Source organism: Astyanax mexicanus, chromosome 9 (genome assembly GCF_023375975.1).
Source record: "Astyanax mexicanus isolate ESR-SI-001 chromosome 9, AstMex3_surface, whole genome shotgun sequence".
NCBI lineage: Eukaryota > Metazoa > Chordata > Actinopteri > Characiformes > Acestrorhamphidae > Astyanax > Astyanax mexicanus.
Window position 1 is genome coordinate 23,342,903 of NC_064416.1, and position 23,549 is coordinate 23,366,451.

General features: G+C 38.4%; 1 protein-coding gene and 2 non-coding genes across 3 annotated transcripts; all 3 read right to left on the minus strand.

The window, feature by feature from the left end:
- Nucleotides 1-346: 346 nt before the first annotated feature.
- sf3b3 (splicing factor 3b, subunit 3) lies at nucleotides 347-23,264 on the minus strand. Its single transcript, XM_007249176.4, has 27 exons — nucleotides 23,141-23,264; nucleotides 22,445-22,567; nucleotides 21,488-21,643; nucleotides 21,120-21,290; nucleotides 20,417-20,589; nucleotides 19,967-20,108; nucleotides 19,592-19,704; nucleotides 19,104-19,241; nucleotides 17,303-17,406; nucleotides 16,738-16,903; nucleotides 14,682-14,777; nucleotides 14,521-14,593; nucleotides 11,945-12,096; nucleotides 11,039-11,194; nucleotides 9,466-9,621; nucleotides 9,093-9,236; nucleotides 8,826-8,948; nucleotides 7,511-7,665; nucleotides 6,812-6,986; nucleotides 6,261-6,466; nucleotides 5,959-6,115; nucleotides 5,235-5,360; nucleotides 4,011-4,223; nucleotides 3,767-3,865; nucleotides 3,004-3,147; nucleotides 2,270-2,374; nucleotides 347-1,721 (listed from the first exon to the last, which is right to left on the minus strand). The coding sequence occupies exons 2-27, from the start codon at nucleotides 22,512-22,514 to the stop codon at nucleotides 1,581-1,583; spliced, it is 3,654 nt and encodes a 1,217-aa protein (XP_007249238.2). The 5' UTR covers nucleotides 22,515-22,567; nucleotides 23,141-23,264; the 3' UTR covers nucleotides 347-1,580.
- Nucleotides 19,779-19,857, minus strand: LOC125804682 (small nucleolar RNA SNORD111). Its single transcript, XR_007440837.1, has one exon. It is a non-coding gene; the product is annotated as a small nucleolar RNA SNORD111 (small nucleolar RNA).
- LOC125804681 (small nucleolar RNA SNORD111) lies at nucleotides 20,189-20,270 on the minus strand. Its single transcript, XR_007440836.1, has one exon. It is a non-coding gene; the product is annotated as a small nucleolar RNA SNORD111 (small nucleolar RNA).
- Nucleotides 23,265-23,549: the final 285 nt, after the last annotated feature.

Below are 23,549 nucleotides of genomic sequence, written 5' to 3' on the forward strand. Positions count from 1 at the left end.
TCATCTTGGAATACATCCGTGCCAACAGGAAAGAAAAAATTGAATAACCTGGTCTATATTCAGTATATTCAGGTAGTCAGCTGACCTCATTCTTTCAGCACATACTGTTGCTAAACCTAGACCTGACCAACTGCAGCAACCCCACACCATTTATTTCAAATCCAGGTGTCTTTTTCTTTTTTTGGCCAGACAGTGTATTTCAACTTCAAATAGATATATCAAATAGTATATCAAAATGGCTTTGACTTATGTGCCACACCTGAACAAACCTAGGAGGATTTTGGAATACAGAGACTGCATGTTTATTTAAAAAAAAAAAAAAAAAAAAAAAAAATCCATAAGACGCTTCCACAAGGTCTCAATTTATTTAAAAAATACTTACAAAATTTTCTGAACACACAAATAAAGAGTAATGCAGGGATTTAGAGGTGACCCGGACATGTGCATTCTCTCTTCAAAGCCAGAGAGATGATTAACAGAATACAACAGTTTAACTACTCTTAAAGCAGAGATGACTCACCTCTGACTGAGTTTCCTGTACTGTAGACTTTAGCTAATCTGCTCAGCTGACTTAGCGTCACCTTCTCCATCTTACACAGACACGTTTAGAGGTGGGGGCACCGATCACCAGAGGAAATCCACAACAAAAGAAGCATTTGTAACCAAACAGCCCACATGGTCTGTAGCAGCAGACAGTGGAATCTTGCAATACCTGTATGACCACTTAACGCGTAAAGGGGCAGTGTACAGACATGCCCAGTTGCTCTACTTAAACCCTAAGAGGCAAGAAAGTTTTTTAAACACATTTTAATTAAAAAAAAAAAGATTTATTTACAAAACTTCACTCATGGTACAAAAGACAACTCTTTAATTTAGGACAGCAGGAAAAAAAAAAAAGAATAATGTGACTGTGGGTTTGATGATTAAGTCCATTCTCTTTCCAAAAAAGCAACAACAACCCACTATCGTCTGACTGTCCCTGTGAAGAGACAACTAAAGCTATTTTACAAGATGCCACTGTATTTTTAAACAACGTGAGCACAATTTTCTTTTTGTGAATATCCAAATTGAAGGACACCAGGCGGTTGCTCAACACTGCTGGAAGTCTCCACATGTGATTCATTCAATAAAATTCTAATTTAGTTCATTTCAGCCACAATGCAAGTGTGGAGAAAGTAAATCGCACACGCTGAACGTTATACTCTAACTCCTTTCAGTCCACAGCTGCAACTTACCAGAGACTTGGTGAAACAAATCCTTGGTCTTCTATGGGTCTTTCTACAGCACTGTGCTGTATTTACATCTATACAAATGAACGTCCAAGTACAGCCCAGTTTCACAGTACTGTTACAGGAGTACTGATGTCTGCCCGACAGGTTCACAGACCACAGGGATGCTTCCCAGATGGTCTCACTCATGAACCACTTCTTGTAGCAATCATCAAAATATCGTACCCATATTTGTGGTAGGAAACCTGTGGTTGCAGCAAGCAAGGAGGCAGGCAGACTGAAGGAAGAAAAAAAAAAAGAGTGGGCTTGAAAATGTGAGCCTGTAAAGCACACATACATAGATGGGCGATTTTAAAAGGCGTAGCGCGTGCGGATGTCTTCCAGTTTCTTAGACACTTCTGGTGGCGTGCGGTCCAGCTCTTCAGCAACACTTTTCTGCTTATGAGGATCCATGGAGTTAAACTGTTCACACAGGTCTCCATCAATCACATTCTGCAAAACAAACCAGAAAGTAAGGGATTACACATCACATTACGGACAATGTTTTATTCTTTCCCAAACCTGCCATTTAGGGTTCTCCTGTTCTTGGCCTACAAAAAGTAGCATGAGAAACTTAAATGTTGTAAAAGAAAATTGTCTAGGAAACATTTGGGGGTTTCCACTGTTTTGGAGCACTTATCTACAAACAATGTTTTTGGCCTTATTTGGTCTAATTTAGAGTTTGCAAATAACTGCTCATCCAAGGTTTCTTTTGAAAAAACAAATATTGATAAGTATCCCCTCCCTCGCTGCAGCACTCAGCCTTCACACTTCTGCTGGATTATTTCTTTGATGGCAACATTGGTGGCTGTTTGCAGTTAACCATAAGAACATTAATACTTTCACTCCAAATAACAGTTCCTTTACGTACGGAAACTCATTCATTTAAAGAGATGTCTGAACAATTTAGAAAACTGAGTAACCACAACAAGGGAGGATCCTATTACAGTTATTGTATGCATGACTGTGTGTGTGTGGAAGGCTTAGACTGGTGCACACACCTTTACAGGGAAGTAATAGGAGCGGAAACTGAGATGGTCTCTGCCGCACAGTGGAGGAAATTCAGAGCGCATATGCATTTCCAAGTGCTGGAAAAAGTCATGGTCCTGTGGAAAGAGAAAGCAAAAGATGTAAATTGTCCAATTCAACACTGATTAAACACTAACAAACCAGCTCTTTGCAGAAGACTGTGCTCTGTTTAGTGACCTTTTTGGAAGAGAAACCATTTCCCACACACAGGAAATAAATTGCACTGAGGAAATAACCCACATAGCAGCAACGATATTGTTTGGAATATATCTATATAGATTATATATTGCCCAGCTTTACCTAACAAAAAAATGAAGAGAACATTTTTACATGGACTGGTGTGTGATTACATTTTTCACCATGTAAAGGCAAACCACTTCAAGTTTACGATCACTGACTGCACAGTGTTCTGCAATTCTGCACTAGCAACCCCAGTCAAGCATATTTTTGTATTACCTGCTTTAACACACCCACTGCAACTGTGAAGGTGTTTGTTAATAAGCTAATTAGTTAAATTAGATTTGGTAGAAGGTAAATTAGATTTGGTAGAAGGTAAAGCATTGAATTTGCAGGGCAACAGGGTGACAGAACCAGAATTGAAGATCACAGCTCTAACTGATTAAACATGCTTCTGGCCAAACAAAAATTAAGCATTCAAGGAGCAGGGTTAAAAAAGTGCTCTTTAGTGTACTTGAAAGTAGCTCACCTCATGAGATGTGAAGGGCACCAGGATGCCAATGCCTCCTGAAAGAGTGGTGTACACCAGGGACTCAGAGCCTCCAGGTATTAGGGTGGTCTTCTGCAGGGAAAGGACTGTCTCTCCAATATGGTAATTCATAATTACCTCAGCCTAGGATATAAAGGAAGAAGTGTGTAAGAAACAAAGAAACAATTGGACACCACACGGCCAGTTATCAGTTTACTATTTGCCTTGCAAATATGCACAAAAATGCTCTTATTAGGACAAACAAAATATAAGTCATGACTTTGAATAATTAACCTTCAACTGTGGTTCATTTAATGGGCACTTGTCAAAATGGACACACAAGTCAAACTTCCTGAACGCAAGCCAATGTCAACCCACCCATTCCTCCTCTCACTTGCTTACACACTCTTTTGGCATCTCGATAAATTCCCCGACACAAGTCACACAGGGAATTTCCCCAGTGTCCACCTAAGCATTTCCAGGCTCTTGATTTGTTCATTATAATGTCTGGCACGAAGACAAGACTTGGTTCCTGAGGTCTTTAGGGCCAGACCACAGCGCGGACTCAAGCTAGCTGTTCCGCAGGGCAGGTCTGGGTTTTGGGTGTGTGTATTGAAGAGACCACAACACCAGACAGACACAAACAGTGACCCAAAAACAAGAGAGTCATGGATGGAAGGCCGATTTGACCCTAACAGAGGCAGTTTGATGCAGTTTTCTCAGGCCTCTGGTGTGGAGAGTGAGGGTAAGCGGAGGAAGGTACCTTTTGTGATGCTCCGTTCAGTAGGCCTCTGTCCCACAATGCTTTGTTTCCTGTGGGGTCCTCATCCACATCATCACTGGTGTTGGGTGGTAATCGTACCTAAGAGGAGAGGATGTGTATGAGGTTACTGTGTTAAGACCAAATCAATGTTTCTCTTAATTTAGGTTGCTAAACTTAATGAGTAACATGGATACTACAAACAGAGAACACGCAACAACCAGGATCGAAATCATATAGCACTCACAATGCTGATATTCCCAAACTTGTCCGCTGTGGCCATGGTGTCATAGTCGAGGAGACATGCACTAGTAACCCAACGTGGGTGGGTGTCATCAGCAAAGATAATGAGCTGGTTCTCACTGCGCTTATAGCGTACCCAGAACAGACTCTCTTGAATATCGGACACGATCACTCGTTGGCCAATGGTGTGAATACCCGTCACCAGGTTTGGAACATGCTTCAAGACACAAAGGCAAGAGAAAACATTAATATTATAGTATATATTTTCCAGTGGATCCACTGTTTACAAACATGCACTCATGTAGAAAATGCATGCACTCCCAGCTTTGCCCAAAAATAATTTTAATATTTGGCACACACATTAAAAAGTCAGGAGGACGTGTTAAGCAGGAACACTTTTTTGTGGTGGATAATTAAAAAAAATAAAAATCAAATTAAAAAAATCACAATAGAATTCTGCGTTAATCACTTTTTTCTCCCTCAAGACTTAGCTTTTGATAATAGGTATATAAACTCTATATACTATAAGCCAATCTCTTTAAAATGCTGGTACTTAACCACACCATTATTTTTGTCCCCTCGCCAAAAATAGTTTACACCTGGCACACTAGATACAGTTTTTCTACTGCACTCTCTTACGGTAGTTTAGATGCTTTGATGTGCTGAGTCACTAAGTTAAACTGTTTTAATGGAGAAAATAAAGAGAAAATAAATTTGCTGAAATAAAATAAATAAAGGTAAGCTAACTTCTAAACTCAACAGTCAGTAAAAACAGCTAATGCATCAGTCATCAATGTTTTATTTATTTATTTTTGGCGCAAATAAATTACATTATGCATTAAAGTTGACTGCACTCGTTTTTCTTTTTTTTAAATCATCATTTGCGAGACTGTGGAAGCCCAATGCAAACACAACCTAAGTCTAATAATTTGCAAAATTATAATATTGTGATAAACTAAGTAAGTTACGGTGCACAAAGTATCACAAGGGATTAGAGAACATTGAAGGACATTTCATTCTAAAACAATTTGTAATTATTTCTGTTCATTTAAATTAAATGCATTAGATAAATGGAAAAGCATTTAAATAAACACCCTTAAAGAAACTTGCATGTCAAAATATTGAAGTAAATCATGTTTTGTGGAAAGGTCTTTTAATAGAATTTTTATCCAAATTGCCCTCCACATGAATAATTAGAATAAATAAAAACCTTATTTTGTCTGCTCACCTTATTCTCACACTTCCGAAGAAGCTTCTTTTTGCCCAGGTCATAAATGCGCAATAGTTTGCCCACACCCACCAACACTCTGCCCTGGAACGGAGCAATGGCTAGGGGCACATCTTCAACAGGGGTCTGCCAATAAACACATCGTTATAATACATTTCTATTGTACAACATTTCGCTTAAGATGCAAATCATGACTTCATTAGTTAAAATTAGAATATGAATGAGACAAAGTAAGTTAATAAGCATATATACACTAATCTTACAGGCCAAAGCCAAAATGAACATGTAGAAACGTCAGGTACTTTTCATTAACCAAGATTTAACTTGGTAACGCTCTTATCCAGAATGACATGAACACAAATGCAGTGGAGGAGTATTTTCCAATGACTTTCATCAGTATGGCCTTAAGTTTGCCTGGTCATGAAACCCAACCCAGGAGAGTGTATCCACTACAAACCTCTATTTTCTTGTTAAATGGGCCAGATCAGAGAACTAGATTGAAAGTAAAAGTACTAAGAGTCACAGATGTCTGCAACTACTTGGCCGATATTACAGCGGACATGAATAAACAAAGATTAGATAAGAACACTGAACCAAACACCATGCTTTTATAGAAAAAAGAACCAACTCTAAACAAAGCCCTACAGGGAATGCAGAGATGATACAGAACTTGCGTATAGGACCAACTACTGGTCTGACATACAGAATTCTCGTTTTCACTCACCTTGTGCATAAACTCCAGCTTTTCACCGCCCCCTACAAGACGGTATGTGTAAATGTAGCCACCACCCACCGAGCGTGGGTTAAGGATCATATCTCTGGCCACACCCACCAGCACATACCAGTCATCACCCCCATTAGCAAAGCGACAAACCGCCACACTGGAGACAAAAATAAATTAAGAATGAAAATCACAGAATGAACTAGAGATGATCTAACTCAAAACAAGTGCTTTTCTTAGCGCGGTTATTTCCACTGATTACTACAAAGAGATCCAGTTTTCCCCCGCCTGCCCACCCTGCTCACCTGAAGGCTGCCTCATTCTGCTCTAGTTGAACCAAGTCCAAGGTGTTCCCCTGAATAGGATTGACCAGGCGCACCAGTGATGCCCACTGTCCTGATCCAGCCTTAGGGGCACCAAAAATTGCTTCAGGGAGATTCTCATTCAAAAACGCAGCAGCCATTTCTGCAGCCAACTCCCTTTCATCCTCTCCTGCTGCCTCCACCATTTCCTACAGAAGAAAGAGAAGAGAGAGAGAATATCTTAGAGTTGCTATCTTTGCCATGAGCTTTGATTCGGACACTTAAAAAGGCCTAAAATGTTGCACAGGAAATTCCAAAGCACAGAGTTCTCATGACCCTTATTTGGCTCTGATCGCAGCAGTGTTCAACACACAAAGTCAATGAACACTAGTGCAGTTCTTACTCATGATGCAGAATTACCAACTGACATAAGCTGCTAAGCAAGACAAGGAGATAAACACAGCATGCACTATTAAAATCAGCCAAATGTCAAAAAAGCACATCAATTGTGGATCTATTAAAAAAAAAAAAAAAAAAAAAAGGGCAGCTCTCACCTCAGCCATCTGCTGTTTACGCTGGGCCTTGGTGGCCTCTGTGTAGGCATTATGGTCCGTTTCTATGAGGATTAGATTGTTGGTCTCTGGCTGAATGACAAATTTGCGTGGTGTGTACTGGAGTGGGAAGGCCACCTGGTTGAAGACTGCACCAAGCTTCTCTAGAGCCAGAATTCTAGCAGGAGAGAATCAAAGCGGTCTTTAAGAGAAGTTCAACCCATCATTGACAGTGAGGTCAAAATCCATAAGCATGGTCACAGCATATCTAAAATATTTATTAATAGAAGAAAAAGTACTTTATATAAGCTTGTTGTCTATATATACAATTACATTTTCAGATTGTTACTATTTGTAAACATCTGATCAGTGTGCCTTAGACTAACTACAACTACGGTGGAACAAACCTCAATAAACTGACTCACCCCAAACAGTCCAATAAGAAATTAAGCAATTTAAGACTGATTATGACAATAAGCACTAAAATGAATCCAGGAGTAGACCACAAGAATTCCTTAAACCAAACTAAATTCCACAGAAGTCACATACAGTAAGGCTATTACCAAAGAAGATACTGGAAATGAATGAACAATTTTAAAATAACTGGAGTTGCATTAGCCATAACATTAGCAAAAAAAAGCATATCATTTAGATCTTAAGAACTAAGCATAAGCAAAGGCTTACAGGAAAAGGGGGTTTTACCTCAGTGTGTTGGTGGAGATGGCAACTATTCCTTCAGGGCACTGCTCTGATGCAAATCCTGAGGCATACTCCAGCGTCTCGTAAGAAAGTGGAGTCAGATGGAAACGGGACTGGTATGAATAGCTCAGCCACGACCGGCTAGACATGGCCAGCACCTGAGAAGGTAAAATAAACATGGTAGCACCAACTTAAAATTATCCACATTTGGCTGATACTCTTATCCAGGCTGACTCATATTTAATTCATGTTACAGGCAAGATAGTTTTGCCCCAGGCCATGAAATTTAAAGCTAATCTGCCATGGGGAGAGCTGTGTTCTCATCCAATACACTGCAGCCACACACTTAACTTCCCAATCCCCTTAAATGTATTACAGAAGAACTAGACTGTAGTAGGTGGCATTTCTATCACACGAGTTATTCAACACATTCAACACAACTTGTATTGTATTGACAGTCCTCTCTGACAGAGTTTCTCTTGCATGATTAGCAGCAAGTCGCAGGGCATGGTTAGCCCTAGTGAGCTAGCCAAGCCAACTGTGTAACAATATTTGCTTAAAAAAAAAAGAAAGGGCTAAACAGAACATATTAAAACTTGTAAACTTAGTTTAACTGGTCATAACATTGGCTGACAATGCAAAAGTAATGCATCACATTTTTAAGCTAAAGGGTTTATATAGATGGAGTTGTTTACAACCTAAACCCAGCTTAATGTCACATTTTTAATTATGCATTTTAAGTATTTTAAACATAGTTCTGTTACAGAGTAGAAGCAGCTTTAACCATATTTTGTGTCTGTAAAAGAACACAGCAGGCATCAATTATTGCTGAGAAAGTTCTACACTTGTACTTGCACAATCCCTGGCCACTCATGACTAGTGAAAAATAATAAAATGCTGTTTTCTGGTCTTGATTTTTGCAAAAACTGTATGCATCAGAGCAACAGCTCTGCAAAGTCTGACTATGCAAGCCTACTAGCTTACCAAGGTATTGTTAATGAAGTACCTTAAGCCAACAGGTACAACACATTGATAACTCATACCCCTTACCTACACCTCTAACATTTCTAACCAAAATAACTTTTGCTACGGTGTGACAGGACAGTTCTTTTACTGTACTCTGCAACATTTAACTAAGGTCAACAGAGAAATAAATCCATACAGGGATGTAAATCTGGGCTTCACACTGACAAAAGACTACCACACACACACTGAAGGAACAATCTGCAGGCTGAAGGCTGCAGTATTGAGTATTAATCTAATATCAAATTTAACATTAACGCCCTTCCCTAAGGCATATTCTCCGATATGTACTTACAGCCTCTTGGCCCTGCATCCGCACCCTGAAGAGCTTGACAGGACGAGATCCCAGGTAGCGGGTGCGAGTGTCAGACAGGTCTCCAGTTACAGGATCCAGCACAGTACGCAACAGCACACCGTTCTGACAGATACAGACAAGACATGTCAGCCATTCATTACAGAGAGAATTTAAACATAAAAGACCAATGCATGATCATTTTGTAGAAAATAGCTGAACCAATCAAGAGCAAAAGCTGTGCAATATACAGCAGAAATCTGTTTTTACCTGTAGACCAATATTAAGGTAGAGGAAGCCAATGGTGCCCTTCTCGCCCAGCTCATCTTGCTTCTCCACGCCTCCCATTTCCACAATACACAGGGACTCTGGCTGCGCAGGCAAAGCCTGCATACTCAGTGGCTGCAAACAATCCTGTACCACACAAACACAAAACAGAGTGAGAAATATGCATCTGCTTCAGAAATGTTAAGTAACACTGTTTCAATCATGGCAACGCTATTTTTATTTTAAACAGACCAAATCAAACACTCTTACAGAGGCTGTTAGGACAGTGATTCAAGTTTAAAAGTGGACACTAGACTGAAAGCTAAAAGGAAAGAGACAGTAATCAGAGAACAGAACACAGATGGAGAGAACATACCGAGGGGTCCAGAGAGATGATGCGCACAGTGTTGTCCACCAGACCCACAGCCAGAAAGCGTGAGCGCTGTTCACCCGGAGGGACATTAGCAAGGCTCATACACACCACGTCTGCAGACATCTCCTTCCTTTCTGTGTATTCATTCAGCTGGCCTGACTGCAGACAGACACACAGCATTGTTAAAAGAGAAAAGATCACCACACTCAAAATAAGAGTCAATTCAAGTGCGAAAGCATAGCTTTTTTTTGTCAGGATTTCAGCAATTTTGCTTTTTTCCACCATTGCATAAAATTAAAAAACAGCCTACACAATTTTTTTTCTTTGAAACACAAAAATGTTAAAGCTAACATTTTTTAACTATTTATTTTAAGACTGAATATTTTTAACATTTCATTAGACATACCATCAAAGCAGTATTTTCCCCTCAACACATGCATAATTGCCACTGTTTTAGAAAGGTCATAAAACTGCAATTACAAAACTCAGCACGGGACTTTTGAAACAGAGAGCACAGGAAGAAGACAGGAGAGAGAAGGGTGGCTCTAACTAGCTATGGTTAAGTTTTACAGTTGGGAAAAAACACCTACAATAAATATACAATGACAACCTACAATAAATAAAAATAAAAAAAATATATAAATAAACTTTATTTGTACTTTTATGTTGCCATTTAACAGTCAAAAATGTTTGGTTGCTCAATATTTGGGGCCTCTATAGCAAACTAAAGCCTGCAGTACAGTGCAGTTACTTTCAAGCCCCAGCAATCCAACTAACTGTTAAATCACTCCGGTGTGCCTGAGCAGGAAATGTTACCGAACCACACAGGAATTCAGGCCACCAGCACTAAAAATCTAATAATCAAATAATCTAACTTTTTTTTCCAGAAACTAATAGGTAGTTATCCACAAAATGTACAGAAAATTGAAGCCATTTTAACCTATAATATATAATTCATATAACAAACTATTTTATGTAGCTGTGCAGGAACTGTCAGAAAATAGCTAAAAAATCTAGTCTGTTAACTAGTTCACAGTGTGAACAATTGTGCAGATGTAGTGTAGTGGAAGATTAACAAATGTATTTTTGCGTATGTTATTACAGTGTGGTAGAAAGGTGTGTGGAAAACAACTTAAACTGTTGGCACTTATCATGTATTAACAGTGCCAGTGGGGATGAATATAGCCATAGGTCACTGGGGAGGTCAGTGTGGAGTTACATGGCTACGGTGTACGTGTTTGTTTTGTTGTAGCAATGGGTAGATGCCACATGGAACTGGTGGCACTGAGCATGCACAGATTGCATATCAGACCAAAATGCCGTGATTTGAATTAGATTGTTCAATTCAAGTACAAGTCTTTTGTGAGGGTCTACATCTTGTTACATTTACCATATACCTAATTAGATATTTATGTTCCTTGTATTTATATTTATTGCACATTTTGCCTCTGCCTTTTATTTTTTGCACCATACTACTATTTGCACGTTCAGTAGATTTAAACTGTCTTTTGTTTCCTTGTACAAAAGAGATGCTCTCTTGAACAATCCAGCTGTCCAGCTAATGCTGCAGGCTTACCGGGTCCATCTCAAAGTAGACCAGCTCTCCTCCAGTCAGAGCAATGACAACCTGCCGCTGGTTGACAGCGCAGCGTACGATAGTCTTCTTCCCCGGAGTCTTCCACTCATTCACACGCTTATCGGCTCTGATGTGGCGGATGCCATCTGGATAAACCTAGCAGAGGGACAGAGGGTAATGGAAAAGAAGAGAATAGAAGATAAGACCTCCAGAACTCTCTCTTTTCTATTCTATGTTTGATCCTCAATGTCAAATTCAGCCCACCTACTGCACAGCTCTATGCCATAATAGCAATCAACCACAGAAGCATAATGTTTTATCGTTTAATTAGCAGCTAAATCAAGCTCACAATGCAATCAAAGCTCTTTATACATTCTTAGAATGATGCAAATTACATGAAGTGGACTCTTGCTACACAGGGTGGGCAGGGCCAACATCAGCATACTTGAAACTTGAAATGTCTGGCCAAATGCAAACAGGTTTTCTGAGATAAATCATTATCTCTTATCTTTGATAACAGACTGATGGCACTGCACGTTATAGTTTGGCTGTTTGTTTGTATGATGTGATAATGTATGCAGATTAATGTCTGGAGTTTTTAGAAAAATGGTGCTGAATTACCCAGATAATTCAGGTGCTAACTGCTTGATAAAAAAAAATAATAAAACATTATGGGTAAGCATTCATTTATTTTTGTGTCACATGAAGTATAATGCAAACCAAGTCACCAACGCAACAGTATAACAGTATTAAATACTAACTACACTGTGAATGGGCAGCAGAGTTGTGGATGGGAAGCAAGGCTGTGTCTGCTGTTGCATCTGAACTTGCGCTCTCAATGTTCACAACAGCCAGAAAACAAAGGCCACTCTGAAAAGGCTGTGCAAAAATGGTTACAGGACTTACTTGCACCAGAGCATCCTCTCCCAGTAGTGAACAGGACAGGGTTGGGGTGGTACCAAGGAAACCAGAATCTGTCACTTCTTCCACAGTTTCCCCGATAGACAGAACCAGTGTGGCGTTAACGAAGGACACAATGATGTAGGCATCAAACTCGTCTGCGAAATGGAAACCGGACATTAGTCAATTTGTCCCATATGAAGAAGGAAACTATGGTGTGAGATGGTTTTACAGCGATGTCTAAATACTGACTGAATAAGCGAACGACAGTTACCACAGCTTTGGTTAACAAAGCATAATGACGTAAGAAAAATATCACACATCAGCCCTATGTTCTTACAGTCCCCAATAATTTCCTTCCATTTTCTAGTATCTTTACATTACAATTCACAGGGGAAAAAAAAAAAAAAAAAAAAAAAAAAAAAAAAAATAAATAAATAAATAAATAAATAAATATATATATAAAAAAAAAAAAAAAATGTAGAAATTCATACACAATGTAATTTAGCAAATAATTGTGCTATATATATATATATATATATATATATATATATATATATATATATATATATAGCACAATTATTTGCTAAATTACATTGTGTATGAATTTCTACATTTTTTTTTTTTTTTTTTTACAATTTCTCATTTAATTTATTATATATATTATATTTATTACACACACACACGGTTGGGGTGGTACCAAGGACACCAGAATCTATCTATCTATCTATCTATCTATCTATCTATCTATATCTTTACAACTTCAGTTTCGGATAAATGTTTTAACATTTCACCTACAAAAAAAAATTGTTCTTGAAAATATAATTTCAGCTTTTCTGTATCACCAAAAATGCAATTATTGCAAAAGTACAACAAAATCTAGTAATATTTTAGGGTCATTTCATCCACCTACACACAATGTAGTAATTTTTACAGGTTTGTTTTTACAAACATATACAGGTTTGCACAAATAAAATAATATATATAAATCTAATGAAACATTCCTTATTTAAACATGCTCTCTTACACCTATCTGTGCATCTTAATTATAGATGATTTGATTATTATTTTTTTTTTAAATAAATCCACTTCAAATCTGCAATATCTCACCCTAAGATGGGGCTTCGTATAAAGACAAAGGGAGGAAGGAGCAAATAAGAGGATTTCTAACATTTGAACTGCTCTGGGATATACTAGCCAGATCTGGAATAGCCAAAATGTGATTTATTGGCATAATAGTAATTTTTGGGAAAAAACAAGCTCTTCATAGCATCTGCCTTAAAAACAATTAACAGGAAAATGTTATAATAAGATGACTAAGTGATAACAAGTGGTTGATTCTCCAGTTCACAACATAAAGGAAAGCAATAATAGCTGAGGTCTAGAAGAGATACAACAACTGCAAGCCAGATTATTAGAGAGGCTTAAATACAATTAATCAGGCTCTGCAGAAGACAAACCAGATAAGCTAATTATTTCTACAGAAAGTCTACAGAAATGGCTTCTTGCATGCAACCGTCTATTTAAGGTGCATGTGTGAAATGCCTATCATGACCTCCTTTCAGCTAATGTGTAACCAAAGACATTTATTTATTGTCTATGTACACACACTGCAAATAAAGATAACCAGACTCTGATTTCAAGAGAGAATCAACGTTCTCTCTCTCTCTCTCTCTTCCTCACACACTCAGCTCAGGGGACTCACACAAGCGACAAAATAAGCAGAGCAGAGATCACATGATTTCAAGGAACAGAGGCTGGCAGGGAATTCATTACCCACAGTGCACTGCAAAACACTGTCAGGCAGCCAGAGGAAAGTCATTTGAGAAAGAAATGTTAAATATTCAGTTTCCTACTTCCTTCACAAGCGAGAGCATGTCTAAAAGGTAAGGTCTAAAGCTGCATAAATCTGAGATGCAGGTTTCTACATAAGCTCTGTATACACAGACAAAAACCTACATGTTGCATCTAGCCTGGTCAGATCTGCACTGTGTTCTAGATAAAAATCAGCAGCAGGTGTCCTACTGAAGAGCACACACTAAACATAGGGGTGTCTTTTGAGGCAGTGTTTGTTCTTTTGTAAATTATTTTAAGACACATTTAAAGAATGATGACAAACTGCCTGAAAGAGTAATTGCACTTTAAAAAAATTTATTCAATATTAAAAATCATAACTGGCATTTTAATGGCTGGAGTGGTATAATAATTACCGATTTATTGTATAATTTGTGAAAGACTACCCTTTTTTCTGTAATATCACTAGATCACTTGGTGAAAAGTGACCACTGAGGAGGATAAGCCAGTATTTAGACTGTCAACATCTAAATAATTACAAGTATTATAAAGCATTTTATAAGGGTCATAAAGTGTTAAATAATTGGGATAAACAAAATTATTGTAGAGGATAGAGTCCAGACTAGAGGGATAATATGGTCAATACTTGCCACTATTACTATAATGTGCCCTGTGATCACAGACAGTGATTAATGCAGTAAATAATTTAGAAATGTAAGTATATATAAAAATATATATATATATATAAAAAACACACTGTAAAATAAGGCTGGGAAAAGGCTGTATACCTTCTACATGTCTCCTAACGGTCCACACAGCATTGGGGTTACCAGGAAGTTCAGATACTGCCATCTCTGAAACCTGAAAAAAATGTTTGCAATTAACAAAACATTTACGGCTTGCTAAATACAAAATCTCCATTATAGTAAAAAACATCAAACTAACGCACCTCCAACCCATGCCTTAGAACCCTCAAAGTTGACCTGGGTCCTCTTCCACACGCCACATACAGCTGAGGAGTGTCCTCATTGGCCAAATCAGCAATCTGCAGGAAGATGGAAGTGGGAGAAGTCGAGAGGGATTAACAAAAGTGAGAAATTTGAATGGTAATGTGCAATCCCTGGCAGCAAAGTGGCCAAAATACACTGTGTCCAATGTTTTAGGACACCCCTTTCTAATACATTTATTTAGGTACCTTTCATTGGCTTCATTGCAACTGAAACACTGCTTGTCTTGTCTAGAAAAGTTTGGTGTCTCTAGAACTGACAAACATGAACCTCTTGGCACCATGCCCAATGCCACTTCATTATATGTCTAATGTTCAGAAAATAAAACCGTATTAAATGCTTAAGTGCTGTACACAATTTAAAAAAGGTGTTTGCAGTTGGCATTGGCTTGGTTTAAATTTGTAGAACCATAAAAGTCTCATTTGTTGTTTGTTGCTTGAGGTCATATCCTGAAAGATCTGATCTTATCTTCATATCCTGTGTTAAAAGAAGAACAGTACATATGCTGAAAATACACAGGCATGTGTTTCTATAGCACTTGATGTTATGATAGGACCCAAAAAAAAAAAAGTGTTCTCTCTCTCTCTCTATATATCTATAAAATACATAGACTGATTTTTAAATATTGTTTTTTCATACAATAACCACAAAAAAGACCAATTTCTTATTATATACTGAATTTCACTAAACAAATAGAAGTATGCTTAATTAATATAACATTTCTCCTTTTACTGAGAAACTTTGGTACTATTTTATTTGCACAATTCTGCCCTGCATTTTTTTTTTTAGGATTTCTTAGCTTTAACTCCTGCTAAGTGTGCAGAGCACGGGGATGCAGGACCAGGACTGAAAAAACGCGCTTTATATAAAGTTAATCCGGGGACTCTTAGGTTGTACTCACACAATGCAATCTGTGCCATGCCTTCCAAAGCATAGCTCATTTTACTAGTGTGCCCAGGCACGGCACACTGAACACTGGAAGGAGAGAGCCAGAGCACGGTTCACTTAACCTCCAGCACGTTACGCATGTAGTGTGAGCGCTATCAGTGCCCGAGCATGGAACAAGACGTTAGTGATGGAACGTTCATGTGAACAAACATGACGGTGTTGTTCCAAATTTTAGTTAAATCTGACTACCTCCGCATTTATCAAAAAGACAGCGACATTCCCATGATAGGAACGTCCCAATATTCATCTCAAAACCTTAAAACACTTACATACCCAGTATTTTGGGTTTTCATTGTTTGTAAGCCATCACCTGAATAAAAGAAATAAATGCTTAAAACAAATCACTATGTGTAATACATATATACGAGTTTCACAGTTTGAACTGAATTACTGAAATAAAGTAACTTTTCAATGATATTCCTATTTTTTTTTTCTTTTCTTTTTTTTTTACTGTCACAAAACGAAGTCATATCCCACTGCCCGTCATGGTCGTGTTTACCTTGATTACTATTAATGAAATATTCTACAAGCTTTTTTATTTGCTAAACTTGTGTGTTTGGGCTCTCAATGTTCCAGGGTGGAATAAAATTACTACACATACACAGGGAAGTTTACATATTAAAATAAATAAATAAATAAAGATTAATAATAATAATAATAATAATAATAATAATAATAAATAAACAAACAAACATGCCCATGTAATATTTAAAAGCATGATGATAGAAATTGAGAATGTAAATTAAAGATGAGTTCGACTGGCAACCCTTACAAAATTTATCCATTCACAGTCTGCATAACTGCATTTTCCATTAACAGCAGTGCACGTACTCACATTAGAACTACTAAAACTAACAAAAAAATAAGTAAATAAATAAAAAAATTATATATATATATATATATATATATATATATATATATATATATATATATATATATATATATATATATATATATATATATATATATACATATACACACACACACACATATATACACATATATATAAAAAAGAACACCTGCACCTTCCTAACTTGCACACAAGCTCACCTGGCAGGACATAATTGGAGACAGATTCTCCTGCTCATCCACAAGCACCAGGTTCTTTAGGGGTCGAGGTTGAAAGAAAAAGGTGTCTCCCTCCTCTAGAGGCATGGCAGAGGAGAACTCTGGTTCATCATCGTCATCACCCAGGTGAGCTATCTGGTACAGGTAACTAAACACAGAAATAAAGATGAGACACAAAGAGACAGCTCTGCGGGAGTGTAAGAGTGCGTGTGGCCAAAAAGAGAAAGAGTTCAAATTACAGGAGGTCTGGTTTACAAACTGTTTGAGACTAAACAATCATCACTCAAAGATTACAAAGTTTAACCACATAATAGAACCACTACCACAGAGCAGGTGGGTGTATACGCTGAATAAGAGACTACAGAATGGCACTGAAGTGGGAAAAAAAAATGTGTCCAATACCAATGTTTTATAATCCACTTTGCCAGAATCAAGACTGAACTGTATTTGAGTAGCATGTTTACAGGAAATGAACAAGATCATTCAGAAAATTCCTAGGACCTTTCTTTTGTTTGACATTCAGGAGAGATTGTGTGTTGCAACTTACTGGTTTCCAAACTCTGACGCCACAAATAAGAACCCAGTCTTCAGCACACACATGGCTGTGGCCACAGGGATAGTGTCGAAGTATTTCATCCTTATCTCAGTGACCTAGGAGGTAGTGACAAAGCAGGTTATGTAGCAATGGTACATAATTAAAAATGAAACTTGGGGCTCTTTCCAAATAAGTTACACATTCTCAGTTTTCGTCGTCTGTATACTTGTGGGCAATTGCCGTAATACAATGTTTAAAACACAAATCAAAAATTCTGGGAACAGATTTTCTTTCCCCACCACATTCACCAGACCACACTGGAAGCCAAAGAAGTGCCCGCTTTCGTACGGTCAAATAACCATTTCATATTCACACAAAATGACTAAGCCACATTTTTATTTTATTTTAGATTTAGATCCTACACCAATCAGTAAAAACATTAAAACCATGCACACAGCACACACCAAAAAAGCATCCACAAAAATGCAGGAACCCAGCAGAACATTATGCAGAACAAAGTCATCCTCAGTTTCACATGGTACACCTGTAGTCTGAGTGTGTGTGTGTGTGTGTCTCCTAGACTCACCCTGCTGATCTAAAGGTTCATAAGCGCCCCCTATCTGCTCTTACTAAACCCCTTAGGCAAGGATCACCAGGAGTTTATGAAACAGCTCATCTGTGTAATACAGACCCACCAACCATGGAAGAATTTTAAGTACAATTTAATTAATGCTGGTAGTCCCCTGTTTTTGGGGAGGGGGCAGTAATAATAGTGTAGTGTGGTCTTTATTGCATATTAAGTTACTGAGTTTAACAAGAACATTGATGGAGAAAATGTAGCTGCATATTTCAAACATGTCATAAGTTGTTTGTGAGAGCGAGTGTGTGATCCTAAGTCTTCAGCACAGCGATGGTGTGTCAACAGGTTGGAGAAATACAAAGTGTGAAGGAAGGTGTGTTGCCCACTGGATTATTGTAGACACTTGGGACAGACTGTTTCTAGGTGCTAGAGTGTGTACTGTACTGTCAAATGGGCTCACGGTGAATTTACACTGCTCCGACGCGACAACGCACAGCGACTGATCCCATTCATTTTTTAATGGGAAGCGCCACCTCCGTCAGACGCAGTCGCGCGGTGCATCATGGGTCCGATACGTCGAGAGCGGGGGATGCGATGCGATGCGATGAAAAGTTGAGCTCGGCTCAACTTCATGCAAATGAATCCGTCCAACGCAATGCGTCTGTCCAATCAGAGAGCAGGTGTTGGCCTGTAACACGTCCTCAGCGCAGCGCGTGAAAACATTTTAGTTCCGCTTTCAAGCGTCCAGAGAAGCCTGGAAGAGAAGTTTCAGGCTTCCCTGTTCTTTATAAAATCCCTGCTGATTCACAGGGACTCTGTCAGCGAGGAGAAAGGCTGCTGTGATTGTTGGAGTCTCTGGTGGGTTTTTTAAATATTAATATGTAATTTAATTGGAAAAGTTTGCTTTTGTCCGCTTATATAATGCTCACTAGACAGTGTAATGAAGCTCATTCAAACATTTATATCTATAAAGACACATTTATATTTATTAATTATTGGAAATAATAATAGCTTATATAAAAAGCATTTCCCATTTATTAAAACAATTTAATTGGACGACGCAGGGAAAGCCTTTGTCACGCCCACATGCGACCGGTTGGAGGGGGGTAGTGCGACCATGTGCGTTGTCGCGTCGGAGCAGTGTAAATTCACCGTCAGAGTTTTATGCCTGTAATTTTTTTTATAGGCCAAGTGAAAAATACCATAGTAACTAAAACTTATAAAAGTTCTCACCATCTCCTCATCTGTTTCGAGGGTAACTTTAAAGATATCTCCTTGCTCAGTCTGGGCCAGGAAGAAGAACATGGACTTGGTCTTGTGTGTGGCAGAGCAGACGAAGATCATGCCTCTCTCAGGGTCATCCAGATCATTCTGATATAGAACAAAAAGAAACAGGATGTGGATTGGACCAGTTCCAATAACTGCTACTACAAAATTCTTAAAACAATGCTTATTTCCATCATATCCATTGTGCCACAAACAAGCAACACAGGAACAACCACGAAGACCACACAATACTTTGAATTTGTTTATGCCTGTAAGTCAGAGTTACGACACAGTTTTTGAGATCAGAAGTTTTAAGTGTCTCCAGGATTTGTCAGAGAAGAGACATGAAAACCTCATCATTTCAATTGGCAGTGGGTCAGTTTGAGGCTAGTGGAATAAAATCTGGCTTAACTCCTGAAACCCTGTGTCTGGTGCAGAAGCACTCAAATACTCACCCTTCTGCGAGGAATTGGGCAACGGATATCTGGCTGGTCCCCAAAGTTCTTGTATGTAATGTAATTCTCAGAGCAAATGAGCACTCCACTGGGGCCATCTGAGCCACCGGGTACTGTTCAACACAAAGCCACAGGGAAGAATTAGTAAAGTATCAAGATATCAGCATATATATAACCAGATTAAGTGAGTAGAGATCAGATAGCTTAAATGTTCTCTTCAGCATCAATCAGAGAAGAGACATGAAGATATTCATCATTTCAACATCACTACCAGAAGTGACACACACTCAACCAGAAATCAGAAAAGTGTTTTCTGAACCAGTCATGAAACCAGGAGACTAAGGAAAGGGGGAAGGGGGTCATATCATGAATTACCTGTGATGAGGAAGTTGCCATGTTCTTCTAGAGCCTCACTGTACTTGCGCACAACATGGTTGAGTCCCAGGTCAAGCTCATAGAAGGTCAGAGTCTGCTGTGTGTTGGCTGCTGCCTCTCCTGTGGGGTCATTATCAGCTTCCTAAACAAGACAAGGGTGCAGTACAAAACAGTAATGAGAAGAACGCTTCATGTTTTATGCAGTTGACAATACTGTGTACTTTCAGTGATCAGAGGTTTTTTTTACATTCTCTCCAGTAATTGGTCAGAGAAGAGACATGAACAAACTCATCATTTCAATAAAACACCACAGATCTACCTTTGAAAACACACATACAGGTGATCTTTATTCCTACGCCAGTGCGTACATTAACAAGTCCTCAAAAACAGAAGCGTGAAGAGAATCACACCACAAAAAGTTAAGTCCTCAAGTAGTAGTAGTCATCTTACCTCATAGTCCATCTCAAGGCAGGCAAACATGGGGTTCTCAAAGCCCACATCCACCCCAACCACATGGTAGACCAGGGTGTTGGCCTTGTGTGCTTCCAACGGAGAGGAGATGGTGAGACGAGCTGCAGCATCTCTGTTCAAGATATACACCAACTTCTGCTTCTCTATGGCACCTGTGGGGATGATAAACAATACAACTCAGACGCATGAACATTCCATTCACTGCTCGTAAAGAGAAATGGTGATTCACAATGCAATGACCTTGAAGTGTAAATAGTTATGAAATCAAAATTGCAGCACATAATCTATACATTAATATAAGTCAAACTTTGCACAAATCTAAACTTAAGTGGAATCCTTCTATCCTCAATGTTTTGTTTCACACAATTAAACTGCTCACAGATAATAACATGTGAATCAGGAGTGATATCTTAAGTGAGCCTGAAATACATAAATTTACAAGGTACTTGCAATCCACACTTTCTGTAGCATTGTATTTTCCAATCACATTTAAAAAGCATGTTTAAGACAGTGTTGTGGCCTTTATCCCTTAGTTTGAGCTTATATCAAAGTGCATCAAAAGTGCAGTGTTAGACTAGCTGTTAGTGTACATACTAACAATGCCACAGGGCTTCTTCAAACCCAAGACAGATAAAACAACCACCTTAAATATAAAACACTTAGCAAAGAACCAGAATTTTACCTATCATTACAGCTCTGCCTTTAGGGTCCACAGCCAGGAATTGCCCGGGAACGATGCGTCTACATCCGCTCTTGCCAAAAGTCTCCTGGTGCACCTTTTCAAACATGTTCTTTGAAGGATGGTACTCCAGGATAACAATACGTCCCGAGTCACTTCCCACCACGATGTAGTCTTAAAATTAAGAGACACAGTCCAATAAACAAACCATTTTTTTTTATTACATTGAATAAACCACACATCAGCAATTTACCTGATCAGTAATTTTACATTTAGTTTCGCAAGCAACTTTAACAAGATCTTACGGCTGGTTTACCCAAAATTATATTGAACTGTAAACAAACTAACTCAGTTTCAACATTCACACTAACCTTTCGTGCCACCAGTGAGCCTGAAGGCCATGAGGGAGCGGACGATGCCAAACACCTCCATGGTGAGCAATGTGTGAACCTTGCCTGTGTTGGCATCAGGACGCAGCAGCTCTAGAATCTTTCCCCGGGAAACCACAATCTCTTGCAGTTTCGTACCTAGAGACAAAGAACGTCATACAGTTAATTGCAAGCAAAGTGTTTGATGTGGATTTGCTTAAGCTAACAGTGCTACTTCCACCCCCTTCTGGAGAAACTATTAAACTAAACTACAGGTGAACAGTTACATTAAATTAAGGATTTAAAGGTTATTTATTTGATAAAGGGCATTTATTTCCAATTATAAAATATGTACCCCTAGTAGTTTGAAAAAGTTCCTTAGTTTTTTTTTTTTTTACCATTGCTAAATGTAATTATATAGAAACTTCCCATTTTTCAAATTCTTGGTACATTTAAAAAAAAAATGTTTGCTTTAAAAGAAGTTTTAAAAACCTAAAAATCAATAAAAACAAAAAAAAAAAAAAAGACAGAAATGGGGGTCTCAAACTCTCTCAATTAATAAGATCAACATCTTAACATACCAGTACAGTCTTTTTTTTAATAAGCAAATGGTAAGTGCCTCCCATTAAATATTTACTAGAACTCAGGGATATGTTTATTAGTGAAAGTAAGAGCATTTCTACATGCACAATGTGAAGGAAACTCAAGGGATTAGGATTAAACTGTGTAACCACTCATCAGTGAGGTTAACTGGCAAAGACTCTGGAGCAACAGAAAAAGGCCATGTGGTCTGATGAATCCAGATTTCCCCCTTTTCCAGAGTGAGGTGCACATTAAGGTAAGAGAGAGACACCCATCAGGTCTAGTGCCCACAATGCAAGCCTGTGGGGGCAGGGCTACACCTCTAGAGTTAAACATTACAAATCACATATTTAACATGGAAAAACGAAGACCGTATACCTGAAAAGTTCCCATGGATGGCATGAGTGATGCCAGTGGCACGTTGTAATGTCAGGTTGTACAGAAACATGGTGGATGTCTCTGGGCCCCCTCAGGCTTGGATGAAGAAAGTTACTGCTGCACCTGAAACCCAGAAAGAGGCCTCATGTGAGATCAACAGAAGAAAGCAGTGCACACGTTCTGGGCTGCAAACAGAGAAATTTTGAAAGCTAATAAAGTCTTGTTTTTCTCCAGATGTAATCTACCTAACGTGCCTAATTGATCAGGTTTAAAAAAAATAAACTAAAAGTAGCTAACCTACTGTTACTAGGGGCACAGCTGGCTAGCTAGTTATCTATGTAAACTACAAGCTTGCTAGCATTAGCTAGCTAAACCACCTCAAATGAATGGGTTAGCTCGCTTAGCCGCTAGTCAGAATGTTGGTTTATTAAACTAAATGTATATACTTTACCCATAAAATACCCACAACACGTAAAAACTGCACGTATATTAGGTTAACGTGTCTTTATACTGCAGTATTATTAAACTCCGCGCTGTTAATAACAGCCTGAAACCCCGGTTACCCGCTCAGCCTCTGCTAGCAAGTGAAGCTAACGCAGAATTCTGAGATAACTTGATATTAAACCGCATCATGACACATATATGGCTATAATATCGCCGTTTAACTGGCGCTGGCGGTGTATGCCAGGGTTTTACCGTTTCAGCAGGCAGGATGGTGCAGATTTTCACCCGATGAGAAACTTTTTGTTCGTTCGGCGTTTTGTGTTCAAACGCCGCTCGAACGACGGGGGTCCTTCCTGCTGTTAGCCCTGTGTCATAGTCGCCCTGCCATTTGCCTGCTGAAAAGTCCAGCCCGCTACAAGCCTTACAAAATTCATATTTCAGATTTATTTAAAAGACAAAAAATGCTTTAAAAATCCTTAAAAAATAATAAATTAATTAATAAAACAATTAGCCACATATAAAGTATCAGTCAAAGGCTTGGACACACCTTTTCTCTTTAAATATATATTTTTGTTTTTAAATTATTCTTTACATTGTAAATGTAATATTTAAGACATACGCTATACAGGATTTTGTTGTAAACAAAACATGTGAAACAAAC